This window comes from Rhinopithecus roxellana, chromosome 2 (assembly GCF_007565055.1).
Source record: "Rhinopithecus roxellana isolate Shanxi Qingling chromosome 2, ASM756505v1, whole genome shotgun sequence".
NCBI classification, from domain to species: Eukaryota; Metazoa; Chordata; class Mammalia; order Primates; family Cercopithecidae; genus Rhinopithecus; species Rhinopithecus roxellana.
In genome coordinates this window covers 132817702-132832489 of record NC_044550.1, presented here as the reverse complement: position 1 = coordinate 132832489, position 14788 = coordinate 132817702, and the positions used below count along the sequence as shown (strand labels likewise).

Below are 14788 nucleotides of genomic sequence, written 5' to 3'. Positions count from 1 at the left end.
GAGGTGGGAGGATGGCTGGAGCCCAGGAGTTCAAGGCTTCAGTGAGCTATGATCACACCAATGCACTCCAGCCTGGGTGACAGAGCAAGACCCTGTCTCAAAAAAAAAAAAAAAAAAGCATCTTGGTGAAATCCTCTGTATGTGTTATTTATAGGACTTTGAGGATTTTTTGTGTGGTTTGGAGGGGCAAAGCCAATTTCTTCTGACAATGAAACTCTTCCTGCTTTGCTTTCAGTGTGGTTAACGATGGTTTAAAACAGCAACAAAAACTGCCCACAAAATACCTCCTTCTTTTTACTGTCCATAAAAACCAAAAGACTTTACGTGAAATTTGTACACAGAAGTCACCCAGAGGCCATTTATTCACTACTGATGACTCTGGTTCCCTCTGGCAGGCCTCACTTTCAGTAGCTCCTCTTAAGAATGAGACTGAGGTTAAGATTTTTTTCAAGAACCTGTATTTGGTTTCTCTTTCTTTCTTTCTTTCTCTGTCTCTCTCTCTCATGTGTATGCATGTGAGAGAGACTGGGTGTTGCTCTGTTGCCAAGGCTGGAGTGCAGTGGCGCAATCATGGCTCACTGCAGCCTCAACTTCCTGGGCTCAAGCGATCCTCCCACCTCAGCCTGCAGAGTAGCTACAGACTACAGGCACGTGTCACCATGCCTGGCTAATTTTTAAATACTTTTTTAGAGACTGGATTCTATGTTACCAAGGCTGGTCTCAAACTCCCAGTTTAAAGGGATCCTCCCAAAGTGTTGGGATTATAAATGTGAACCACCACACCCAGCCCAATTTCTCACTATAAACTCAGCAGCAAAGTCAAGTAAAATGTGTAATGACCAACTTACAAGGTGACACACACTGACTTATAGCAAAACTGTGCTTTACTGAAGTTTAAGTCTACTGATTTGTCATACATACTGACTAATAAGCAGTTAAATATCTTTCTTGCAGATAAAATATAATATTAAATTTGGAATGGTAAGAAGTATAATAGATACAATGTTTACATATCTATTCATAATGTGTGAGTTTTCTAAATAGTAGAAATCAACATTCTAGAGCACTGCTACTCAAAGGTAGCAGGTCATCAAACTATGACCAATCCGTGACAAGATCTGGAGTCTATGCCAAAACGTAATCAACAGTGAGAAAGTCTAACCATGAATAAAATAACTGCACTTAACAGGGTGCTCAGTGACACAGGCTGATTGACACTCCAAGGCAATCTTACCATCTGGTCACTGACAGGTTAAATGTTTGCAGACACACATGAATGGCCCAGTTTTAAAGTATGAAAGTGCTTGTTTAAGAGGAATGTATACATACAGATACAATCAGTTTTCACAAAACACTTAAAATATGTAAATACCTGTTCCTGCAGGTCGTAGTCATAGCTGTCATGCAGCAGAAGACTGAGGACATACCGAGTGTAAATCATGGCATCAATGCCACATTTCTCGAGCTCTTGTCCCAGCCAGGTCTGCACTGGACCCAAAGCATGAAGCAGAGACATTTCAGAAACAGACACAGGGCCTGGATAAGAACTTGAGGAGCTTTCAGATGGCAAACCATCCACAACAACTGTACAGATAGGGTACATGAATTTAGGTTGCCGACATCCTTAAAATGTGAAGCATTTTCTGCAGTTGATATTCTGTTGGTATCTGGAGGGGATTTTCACTCCAGTAATAAGGAGAGATGCTTGACATGTAGGATAAGCATTTATTTTTGCTGGTAGTCAGCCACCTAAAACAGACTTTCCCTCTTCAGGCATGACTAATGAATCAACATCCTGATAGCAACATACATGTAGATGTGATTTTCTACTTTAATTTCACATTGAGGCCAAATGGAAGTCTCCGGCAGAACCTACAAAAATGAGAGAGGAAAAAAAAATATGCATTATATATAAATAATAAATTATTGACCTTTTGAGAATAAAAATCAAATGAATCAAATGTCCCTCTTTATTAAAATATTTTTGGTTTCTTAGAACACTGATATCCCCCCCCCTACAATCTTTGACATTTTAAACTTCTAAAATGAATCCAGGCACTGTGGTACCTTCCTGTATACCAGCAAGTTGGGAGGCTGCAGCAGGAAGACTGCTTGAACCCAGGAGTTCCAGGCTGCCCTGCACCATGACTGTACCTATGAATAACCCCTGCGATCCAGCGTGGGGAATATATTGAGATCATGTCTTTAAAAATAAATGTTTAAAAAACTTAAAACAACATTGTGAACTTTTAAAAAGCTGAGTATCATTTAAAACAAATAAAAATTCAGAAGTTGATGCTCTCCTCCTGCTCAATTATACTAATTTTTTTTTTTTTTTTTTTTGCTATCTCAAGAGATTGGACTAGTAAAATTTTGTTTCTTTAATGCTGAAAAACTTAACTAATAAATCACTAGTTCATAACTAAGTATAACGGAAATCAGTAGATGAAGAGTAATTTCATTGAAACATGAGTAAAAAAAGTAGTTCTTTATGTTTTACACAGGTAATTAATTACTTTGTAAGGCTCGAAACTTTAGGACTGGTCATCTCTGATTTCACACAAATAAAGGTGGAGCACCAGTCTGTTACAGCCAGGCTATACTCTTATACCTATTGCAACTTTTCTTCTTATATACCTAGGTTGCATTTCTTAGCTTTTACGACAGATGACACACTTTTAGTTTAATAGCTTCCCCCAAATTAACATACTTTCAATATGTGAAAGTAATCTAACAATTGCTTTATTAAATCATAACATTATTTATATTAGAGTTCTAATTTACAAACCACTAGAAAATGAAAACTAATGTAATGAAAGGTAAACCTCCTAAACTCAACTTTTGCATGAATTTTAACAGACAATAAGAGGGTTATCAAAAATTACTTTCAAAGTATTGTTAATAAATGTTAGTAAAAGCATCAAGTCAGAAAGACAAATACTATTACCCAAAGATTTAAAACTGAGTTTCTTAAATTTATCTATCGCTACATGGTAAATTTTACACACATTAAATATAAAGACAGCAGTTTTAAGTTCACCACAGGACTAAGTTACTAAATTAATGTGTCACTAATACATGTTTTGCTACTTTTGAAATCCTCTCTACTACACTCTTATCTGAATTATGACAACTAGATAAATTAAAGCAAAGATTTTCTGTAACTTTCACCAGCTGAACTTTTCCAACTGACTTTCAAAACATTCCATAATTCATTTAACGTTTGGATCTCAGGATGCCAGAGAGATTGTTAATTAAATAATACACTCAATTCTGGAGATGTGCAAGAAATATGAAGAAAATGACCCCTAGAACACTATAAAAAAATTACCCAAACTTGTGATAAACAGAAAATTTTTAAAGCACTCAGAGAAAAAAGAAACATTAAATATAGCAAACAAAAGATAAGTATGACATCAGTTTTCTTGTTGGCAACAATGCAAGTGAGCAGATAATGGAGCAAAAACTTTAAAGTACTGAAAGAAAAAAAAACTGTCAACCTAGAATTCTATACTCACTGAAAGTGTCTTTCAAAAAGATACTTGCACACGCATATTTATAGCAGCACAATTTGCTATTGCAAAAATATGGAACCAGCCCAAATGCCCATCAATCAATGAGGGGATAAAGAAATTGTGGTGTGTGTGTATATATGTACACACACACATATACAATGGACTACTACTCAGTCACAAAAGGGAATGAAATAATGGCATTTGCAGTGACCGTGATAAAACTAGAGACCATTATTCTAAGTGAAGTAATATAGTAATTGAAAACCAAACACTGTATGTTCTCACTCACAAGTGGGAGCCAAGCTATGAGGATACAAAGGCATGATACCAGTGGACTTTGGGAACTCGGGGGGAAAGGGGGAGATGGGTAAGGGATAAAAGACTACAAACCAGGTAGAGTGTATGCTGCTCAGGTGAAGGGTGCATCAAAATCTCAGAAATCACCACTAAAGAACTTGTCATGTAACCAAACACCACCTGTTCCCCCAAAAACCTATGGAAATAAAAAATAAAAATAAAAAGCAAAAAATTAAAAACTTTCAAAATGAAAGTGAAACAAAGACTTTTTCTAATATGCAAAAACTGAAGGAATTTATTGCCAGCAAATGCTATGATTTAAATATCACCTCCAAGCCTCATGTCGAAATTTAACTGCCATTGTGATAGTATTAAGAGGTAAGACCTTTAAGAGGTCATGAGGGCTCCAACCTCATATCACAGGAGTGGGTTCCTGATAAAAGGATAAGTTCAGCCCCATTTCTCTCTGTCTAAAGCACTCTCGCCTGCTCTTACCCTCCTCCTCATGTGATGCTTTCTGCCATGGCATGACCCTCACTACATGCCAGTGCCATGCTTTTGGACTTCCCAGCCTCCAGGAACTGTAAGTCAAATAAACTATTCTTTATAAATACCTAATCTATGTCATTCTGTTATAGCAACAGAAAACAGACTAAGACAGAACAAAATGTGGATCCATTCAAGGGAACAAAGAGCACCAGAAATAACAACATTTGTCTTATTATTTAAATATCTTTAAAAGATAACTGTTTATAAACAAAAATAATACAAAACATTGTAGAGCTTTTATTTAATAACATACATATAAGTAAAACGTAAGCCAACAGTAGCATAAAGGCCAGGAGTGGACAAATGTAAGAATACTATTACAAGGTTCTTGTATGAAAATGGTATATCTACTATCACTTGAAGACAAATTCTGATAATATAGCTGTTAATAATAATGAATGTAAATGACCTAAACACATCAATTAAAAGGCAGAGATAGACTGAATTTTAAAACAGCAAGACCTAATTATATGCTGCTTATTAAAAAAACCCTCCACTTAATTCTTTCCACAGAATTCAAATTTATTTTCCTAAATGTCAATCTGGTAGATGTAGCCTAAACATGCCAGCTTTTCCCCAAACTTCTCTACCTGCTCTACCCAAGTAAGATACAGCTTCTTTTTTTCCCTTTTTAACCTTTATTTTAGATTCAGGGGATACATGTGCAAGTTTGTTACCTGGGTATGTTGCATGATGTTGAGGTTTGGGGTATGAATTATTCCATTGCCCAAGTACTGGTACAAAAATAGATATGTAGACCAATAGAACAGAATAGAGAACCCAGAAATAAAGGTGTACACCTGTAGCCATCGAAAACTACCCAACAGTTTTTTCAACACCTACCGCCTCCCCCCATCATCACTATAGCAATCTTCAGTGGCTACTGCTGTCACCTTTACATCCACGAGTAACTGATGTTTAACTCCCACTTTTAAGTGAGAACATGCAGTATTCGATTTTCTGTTCCTACATTAATTCACTTAGGATATTATCCTCCAGCTGCATCCACGTTGCTGCAAAGGACAGATTTCATTCTTTTATTTTAATGGCTGTATAGTATTCCATGGTATATATGTACCACATTTTATTTATGCAATCCACTGTTGATGGGCACCCAGGTTGACTCCATATCTTTGCTAGTGTGAATAGTGCCATGATGAACATATGAGTACATGTGTCTTTTTCTGAGATGTACCCAGTAATGGGATTGCTGGGTCAAATGGTAGTTCTGTTTCAAGTTGAGAAATCTCCAAACTGTTTTCCACAGTGGCAGAACTAATTTACATTCCCACCAACAGTGCATAAGTGTTCCCTTTTCTCTGCAGCCTCGTTAGCATCTGTTTTTCAACTTCTAATAACAGCCGTTCTGACTGATGTGAGATGGTAACTCATTGTGGTTTTGATTTGCATCTCTCTGATAATCAGCGATGTGGAACTTTTTTTTATACGTTTGTTGGCTGCTTGTATGTCTTCTTTTGAAAACTGTTCATGTCTTTTGCCCACTTTTTATGGGGTTGTTTTTTTTCTTGTTTAATTGTTTAAGTTTCCAATAGATTCTGGATATTGGACACAGGACCTGTGTCCAATATCCAGATGTAGTTTGCAAATATTTTCTCCTATTCTGTAAGTAGTCTGTATACGAAATGGTGTATCTATCAATACGGTACACTGTTTACTCTGTTGATAATTTCTTTTGCTATACATAAGCTCTTTAGCTTAATTAGATCTCATTTGTCAATGTTTGTTTTTGTTGCAATTGCTTTTGAGGACTTAGTTAACACAAATTCCTTCCTACGGCCAGAATGGTGTTTCCAAGTTTTTTTTCTAGGGTTTTTATAGTTTTCTTACATTTAAATATCTATAATCCATCTTGGGTCAATTTTTATATATGCTGAAAGGTAGGGGTCCATTTTCATTCCTCTGCATATGGCCAGTAATTTATTCCAGGACCATTTATTGAACAGGGAGTCCTTTTCCTGTTGCTTACTTTTGTCAAGTTTGTTGAACATTCGATGGCTACAGGTGTACACCTTTATTTCTGGGTTCTCTATTCTGTTCCATTGGTCTACCTATCTATTTTTGTACCAGTACCATGCTGTTTTGGTTACTGTAGCCTTATGGTATAGTTTGAAGTCAGGTAACACGAAACCACTGGTTTTGTTCTTTTTGCTTAGGATTGCTTTGGCTATTCGGGCTGTTTTTTGGTTCCATATTAATTTTAGAATAGTTTTTTTTTTTCCAATTCTGTGAAAAATGACATTAGTAGTTTGATGGGAGCAGTGTTTAATATGTAGACTGCTTTGGGCTGTATGGCCATCATAACAATATCAATTCTTCCAGTCCATGAGCATGAAATATTTTTCCATATTTTTGTTATCTATGATTTTATTGTTCTTCTTACAGAGATCTTTCACCTCCTTCGTTAGATGTATTCCTAGGTTGTGTGTGTGTGTGTGTGTGTGTGTGTGCGCGCGCGTGCGCGTTGTCTATTGTAAATGGAAGTGTTCTCTGCTGAAGGAACCACTGAGCTACTGCCAGTACAGGGAGTGTATTCTTTTTTTTCTTTGAGACAGAGTCTTGCTCTGTTACCCAGGCTGGTGTGCACTGGTGCGATTTTGGCTCACTGCAACCTCTGCCTCCTGGGTTCCAGCAATTCTCTGACTCAGCCTCCCAAGCAGCTGGGATTACAGGCGCCCGCCACCATGCATGCCCAGCTAATTTTTGTATTTTTAGTAGAGACAGGGTTTCACCATCTTGGCCAGGCTGTTCTTAAAACTCCTGACCTTGTGATCCACCTGCCTCGGCCTCCCAAAGTGCTGGGATTACGGGCATGAGCCACTGCGCCCAACCTGGGAATGTATTCTTAATTTGGTTCTTGGTCTGAATGTTATAGGTGTATAAAATCCACTTTAAATATAAAGACACAAATAGGTTAAAAGTAAAAGGATAGAAAAAATACTACACTAACATTAATAAAAAGAAAGCTAGGGTGTCTACATCACTTTCTGACAAAAGTAAATTTCAGTGCAAAAAATACTAGCAGAAATAAAGAAGGTCAATTCATAATGATAAAGGGATGGATGTATCAAAAGGACGTACCAGTCCTTTGTATTATACATCTAATAGCATATTTGCAAAATATATGAAACAAAAATTGATAGTACTGCAAAGATAAATAAACAAGTCCACAATTACACTAGATTTCAAAACCTCTTTGTCAGTCACTGCAAGAAGAAATACACAAAAAAATCCATAAGGATATAGAGAGAACAACATTATCAACCAACTTGACCTAAGATAAACTGTATCTTTGGCCACAGAAAAGGTGCAATAAGCTTAAAAGAATTCAATCATACATGCATATTCTCTGACCACACGGAATTATAATTAGTAACATAAAGATGTCTGGAAAAGCTTCCAAATATATGAGAACTAAAAACATATTTCTAAACAATAGGGGAGGCCAGGTGCGGTGACTCACGCCTGTAATCCCAGCACTTTGGGAGGCCGAGGCGGGTGGATCACGAGGTCAGGAGGTCAAGACCATCCTGGCTAACACAGTGAAACATCTCTACTAAAAATATAAAAAAATTAACCAGGCGTGGTGGCGGGTGCCTGTAGCCCCAGCTACTCGGGAGGCTGAGGCGAGATAATCGTTTGAACCTGGGAGGCGGAGGCTGCAGTGGGCCGAGATCGCACCACTGCACTCCAGCCCGGGCAACAGAGCGAGACTCCATCTCAAAAAAAAAAAAAAAAAAAAGGGGGGGGGAGAAAGAAGAAATTTGAGAAATTAGTAGTTACTATACTTCGAACTGAATGTAAATGAAAACACAACCTATCAATATTTTTAGGATGCCACAAAAGCAGTACTGAGAAAGAAAAGTAGAACACTGTCTATATTAGAAAAGGTCTTAAATCAATGATCTCAGTTTTCACCTTAAGAAGCTAGTAAAAGAAGAGCAAACAAAACCTAAACTAAGCAGAAAAAAGAAAAAAGATCAGAGCAGAAACCAATGAAATAGAAAGCAGAAAAACAATAAAACCGAAAACAGGTTCTTTAACCTCTAGCCAGACTGATCAGGAAAGAGAGAAGACATAGATTACCAACATCAGGCATGAGAGAGGTGAGATCACTACAGATTCTATAGGTATAAAAATGAGAATAAGAGATACTAAAAAAACTTTATACCAATAAATTCAACAACTTAAATGAAATGGAAAAATTCCTTGAAAGATACAAACTACCAAAGCTTACTCAAGAAGAAACAGAATGAATAGTCCTGTATCTATAAAGGGAACTGAATTTATAGTTTAAAACTCACAAAGAAATCGCTAAGCCCATATAGCTTCATAGGTGAATTCCACCAAATATTTAAGAAAAGCCTAATTCCAATTCTATACAAACTCTCCCAATACTTCTCAAATCATGTTATGAAGACAGCATTAAGCTGATACCAAAAGCCAATAAAGATTACAAGAAACAGGCCGGGCGCGGTGGCTCATGCCTGCAATCCCAGCACTTTGGGAGGCCGAGGCGGGCGGATCATAGGTCAGGAGATCGAGACCATCCTGGCTAACACGGTGAAACCCCGTCTCCACTAAAAGTACAAAAAAATTAGCTGGGTGTGACCGGGCGCGGTGGCTCACGCCTGTAATCCCAGCACTTTGGGAGACCGAGGCGGGCAGATCGCGAGCTCAGGAGATTGAGACCATCCTGGCTAACACGGTGAAACCCCATCTCTACTAAAAATACAAAAAATTATCAGGGCGAGGTGGTGGGCGCCTGTAGTCCCAGCTACTTGGGAGGCTGAGGCAGGAGAATGGCGTGAACCCGGGAGGCGGAGCTTGCAGTGAACCGAGATCTCGCCACTGCACTCCAGCCTGGGCGACAGAGCGAGACTCCATCTCAAAAAATAAAAAATAATAATAAAAAAGAAACCAGATCAAAGTACTTAAATCATTATATAAGTAAACCCTTTTCCAAGAAGCAGACCAAACATAATGCCACACTTCACACAAGTAATTTAATAATGAAGGCTTTTTTGGAGCAGTGAGCACTTGTTTTGAAGAAGTTCACAAATCTTCCCAAAATCTCATTCTTCATGTAATAATATTCCAGGAAACATGGAACCATCTTTTTATACTCTATATGACATATATTACTAAAAATAATTCAAATTACAACTCCCATTGGTGTTCCTAATTATTTATAAGCTATAAGTGACATACTATCTACAGTTTAGTTTCTTTAATGTTCAAGTACAGCAGACATGTGGCCAAGTTAATTTAAATATTAAGATATTTCCCTGTTTCGTAATACACTATAAATAATTGTAGGTGTGATTACAACATATGAAAATGATTTCAAAAAGCATACTGTCTTTTGAACACGGCTGCATAAATACTATTTGCGGACTGTTCTCTCTATTTACTTTTGTTACAGCACAACTGATCAAAAAGAGCATCACACAGTAAACAGTTACAAACTGGGCTTCTCTGGGCAAAATGTAAAATAATGTGGATGTTATGGAGAAAAATCTGGGCAGTTCTATTCAACCAATATATTCACTTGCTGAAGTGGTCTTTATTAGTATCACAGCACTTCTTTCTTTCTTATGTTTATCATATATACCTTTATTAGCAAAGTTTTAAAGTATTTTTAAAATATAAAAATAGAAACACACACTCATACATAATTTCAGCACCTAATATTCACTGTGAGTATTTTGGTGTGCTTATTATTAGTGTTTTTTCCTTTGCGTAGAACTTTAAATTTATTATTTCTATATATTAAATAATAACATACATACACTTTCATATTCTGCCTTTTTCACCTGGCATCATGTCATCCCCATGGTGTTCTAAGACCCTTATCGCACTGACCAATATGGTAGCCACTAGTCACATGTGGCTATTTTAAACTAAAAGTCAATTCCTCAGTCACACTAGCTACAGCTCAAGTGCTCAACAGCCACATGTAGCTAGTGCGCAAATATAGGACATTTCCATAATCACAGAAGTTCTACTAAACGACACTGGTTTTGACTCTCTCCTCTCTAGTAAATGACTGCGTTGAGCTTAACAAAGACTCATTAGCTCTTTCAACAGAGCTATGCCCCTCCCGCACGTTCCCGTAGATTGTCCAAGACACTACCTGGAAGGAAGGCTACTAATCACAGCTACTCTGAAATAACACAATGAGCTCAGAAAGAATTGTTTGAGAGAACTGGAAAACATCTACTTTATGTTTGATAGGCATCAAATTTCAAAAGGTCAAATTTCTTACATTTCAATGTAATCATGGAAGGTTCAATGACAAGGTCAGACTGTATGGAATAATAAGAACAACTAAAGCTTACTGACAAAACAAAGAGAGAACTGAGAATAATTAAGATATGTGGTCAAGAACAAACTGAGGGAAAAGGTTAAAAATAGGGTAGATTATGCAGCAAAAACAATTCCCAAATTACAGTAGCCTAACACAAAGGTTTATATCTTAAAAAAAAGAAAGAAAGAAAGAAACGTTAGGCCAGGCACAGTGGCTCACACCTATAATCCCAGCACTTTGGGTGGCCGAGGCAGGGAGATTGCTTGAGCTCAGGAGTTCAAGACCAGCCTGGGCAACACGGTGAGACCCCATCTCTACCAAAAAAATACAAATATCAGCCAGGCATGGTGGCTCACGCCTGGAGTCCCAGCTACTCAGGAGGCTGAGGTGGGAGGATCACTGGAGCTCAGGAGGCAGAGGGTGCAGTGAGCCGAGATAGTGCCAAAGCACTCCAGCCTAGGTGACAGAGTGAGAACCTGTCTCAGAAAGAAAAAGAAAAATTTATAGGGTACGTGGGCAATTTTGTTACATGCATAGATTGCACAGTAAGTCAGGGTTTACGCAGTATCTGGCTATGTCTGGCTTGTGCCTTATCACTTAAGATAATGACCTCCAGTTCCATCAACGTTGCTGCAAAAGACATGATTTCACTCTTTTTTTCTGTCTGAATAGCATTCTATAGTGTGCACAGACCACATTTTCTTTACCCATTTATTTACCGATGGACACTTAGGTTGATTCTACATCTTTGCTATTGTGAACAGTGCTGCAATAAACATATGAGTACAGGTATCTTTGTGACGTGTTCTTTTCCTTTGAGTATCTACTTTGGGTAGATACCCAACAGTGGGAATGCTGAATCGAATGCTCATTCTATTTTTAGTTCTTTGAGAAATCTCCATACTCTTTTCCATAGAAGCTATACTAATTTACATTCCCACCAAAAGTGCTTAAGAGTTTCCTTCTCTCTGTATCCGTGCAAAAAGGTGTTTTGTTTTGTTTTGTTTTGTTGTCTTTTTAATAATAGCCATTCTGACTGGGGTAACACAACAACTCATTCTGGTTTTGGTCTGCATTTCTCTGACGACTGGTGATGCCGAGCTTTTCTTCATATACATGTAAGGCCATGCGTATGTCTTCTTTTTAAAAAAAAAGTCTATTCATGTCTTTGCCCACTTTTTAATGGGATCTTTTTGTTTTTGCCGTTGAAGTGTCTGAATTCCTTGTATATTCTGGATATTAGTTCTCTATCAGATAAATAGTTTGCAAACATTTTCTCTCATTCTACAGGCTTTCACCTCCATGGTTAAATGTATTCCTAGGTACCTTTTTTATGGCTATTGTAAATGGAACTGTCTCTTCAGTCTGCTAATGATTTCTTTTGCTCTGCTGAAGCTTTTTAGTTTCATTAAGTCCCATTTGTCTATTTCTGCTTTAGTTGCCTGTGTTTTCGAGGTCTTAGTTACAGATTCTTTGCCTATATTAATGTCCAGAAGAGTTTTCCCTAGGTTTTCTCCTAGTATTTTTATAGTTTCAGGTCTTACGTTTAGGTCTTTAATCCATCTTGAGTTGATTTTTTGTATATGGTGAGAGACTGGGGTCCAGTTTCATTCTTATGCATAGGGCAATCCAATTTTTCCAGCACCATTTCTTTAAGAGGGTGTCTTTCTCTGATGTATGTTGTTGTTAGCGTTGTCAAAGATCAGTTGGCTATAAATATGTGGCTTAATTTCTGGATTCTCTATTCTGTTCCATTGTCCATACATCTATTTTTACACCAGTACCATGCTGTTTTGGTTACTATATACCCTTGTAATATAATTTGAGTCAGGTAATGTGATACCCCCAGCTTTGTTCATTTGGTCAGGATTGCTTTGGCTATTAGGGTTCTTTATTGATTTCATATGAATTTTAGGATTTTTTTTTCTAATTCTGTAAAACATGACATTGGTATTTTCATAGGGGTTACGTTGAATCTGTAGATTGCTTTGGATAGTATGGTCACTTTAATGATATTAATTCTTCCAATTCATGAGCATGGGATGTTTTTCCATTTATTTGTCATCTATAATTTCTTTTATTGGTGATTTGTAGTCTTCCTTGTAGAGATCTTTCACCTCCATGGTTAAATGTATTCCTAGGTACCTTTTTTATGGCTATTGTAAATGGAACTGCCTTCTTGATTTCTTTCTCAGCTAGATCATTATTGGTATATAGAAACATTACTGATTTTTGTATGCCGATTTTGTATCCTGCAACTTTACTGAATTTATTTATTAAATCTAGGAGGTTTTTTGGTGGAGTCTTTAGGTTCTTCTAGATATAAGAGCATATCAATGGCAAATAGGGATATAATTTGACCTCCTCTTTTCCGATTTGGATGCCTTTTATATCTTTCTCTTGCTTAATTTCTCTTGCTAGGACTTCCACAAAGGTTTATATCCTTCTCATACTATGTGTTCATCCTGGATTGGCAGAAATGTTCAGGGTAATCACTCATTATAATCATTCTGGGACACAGGGTGACAAAATGGCCATCATCTTGAACCCTGCTAGTCCAGGGGGCCAGAGAAAATAAGATCTGAACCAAAGCTGGCACTGGTACTTCGAAAGCTTCCTCTTGGAAGTGAGCTACTCACATTTTATGAGTCAAAGCAAGTCTCTTAGCCTCACTTCACTTCAATAGGGCAGGTATCACTAGCCCTAATGACCACTTCAAGGGGTAGAATATGGGGCTGTTAATAGGAAACAACTCTGAAATCTAACATTATTGAAACTATCATTCTGGTAAACATAGACAACTATCGGGGACAAAAGTAAAAGGATCATAAAAGTTTCAGAAAGCACAGATATGGCTGAAACACTAACACCCAACTGGCAATGGAATCATTCCTGCCCTGCCTTTCTGAAGAAGCCCTTTCTAATTATTTAAGGGCATACCATGGTCTTCCTCCCAACACTTACAGATGCTGGCTGTCCTCATGGCCTTCTGCCTTGTGATGACGTCCTTTTACACTATTCTCTAACTGCCTCCTGGGAATGGGTTCCTTATCAGATAAGGCTTAAAGTTCTTCAGGTCAAACTGTGACATACTCCACATGTACTATTTAGTAGAATGCTTAGGCCTTGGCAGGTGATCAAAACTGTGCTGAACTAACTACTTCCCAAATCTAAATGGAGAGTAAATTCTGAAAAAGAGAAGTCTGGTAAATAAAACGATATTCGTAATACTAGCAGGTGGGAGGAAAAAACCCAACTCCAATCACATTCTGAATCCACAGGCAGGGACTAACTAACATAGGAATTTTAACTCATTCTCTCACAATCCCATGTCCTAGAGGTTTCTAGTGTACAAGGCACTGTGCACGGTGTCAGTGATATCGAGACAATCACAACCCTCTCGGAATTCTCGGAATTTTCCTTCAGGTATTTCCCATCCTATATTAGCAGGCTTTCACCTTAGGTAAAGCAACTTGTACTCTTCCCACTGAAGCCCTCTACCATTCCCTTTGATCTAGTACGGTACTTCTGCAAGTCATGCTTGAACTCTATTTTTAACTGGTCCTTTCTCACTACAAAGTTCGTACTCACATTGTTGATGTGCTCGGTACCCAAGACTCAGCATTACCTGCAACTGTCTTTTCATAATTATTCAGTTTGGGTGTTTATAGGACTTTCACACAAGGAAAAGCCTTGAGGGGGAAGGCATAAAGGATATATAACATAAAGTAAAAGAAAGAATATAGAAAAGAGAATAAAGAAAACAGACATCTGAAATATTAAGACTCTGGCTTTTGGACTCTATTACTTTTCACCAAAATCCTAAATAATATTTGCCTGCAGTGCGAACACACAATTAAGTAGTTATACATTTATACATAATTCTTGTCTGTTATTTTTTTTCTCTTTTTTGAGACATAGTCTCACTCTGTTGCCCAGGCTAGAGTGCAGTAGCATGACGTCAGCTCACTGAAACCTCCACCTCCCAGGTTCAAGCGACTTTCCTGCCTTAGCCTCCTGAGTAGCTGGGACTACAGGTGCACGTCACCACACCTAGCTAATTTTTGTATTTTTGGTAGAGATGGGGTTTCACCATGTT

At 37.6% G+C, this 14788-nt stretch overlaps 1 protein-coding gene across 3 annotated transcripts in view; it reads right to left on the bottom strand.

Annotated features, from left to right (window-relative positions):
* KIAA0232 (KIAA0232 ortholog) overlaps positions 1-14788 on the bottom strand; it is a 102526-nt gene that overhangs the window by 60477 nt on the left and 27261 nt on the right. For 2 of the 3 annotated variants that reach the window (XM_030920396.1, XM_030920388.1), the window contains exons 2-3: positions 3906-4008; positions 1373-1872 (exon numbers count right to left, since the gene is read on the bottom strand). In XM_030920396.1, coding sequence (XP_030776256.1) covers positions 1373-1603 — 231 coding nt within the window. In that variant the 5' untranslated portion in view covers positions 1604-1872; positions 3906-4008. The remainder of the gene's footprint in view (positions 1-1372; positions 1873-3905; positions 4009-14788) is intronic. The other variant, XM_030920391.1, reaches the window with a different exon arrangement.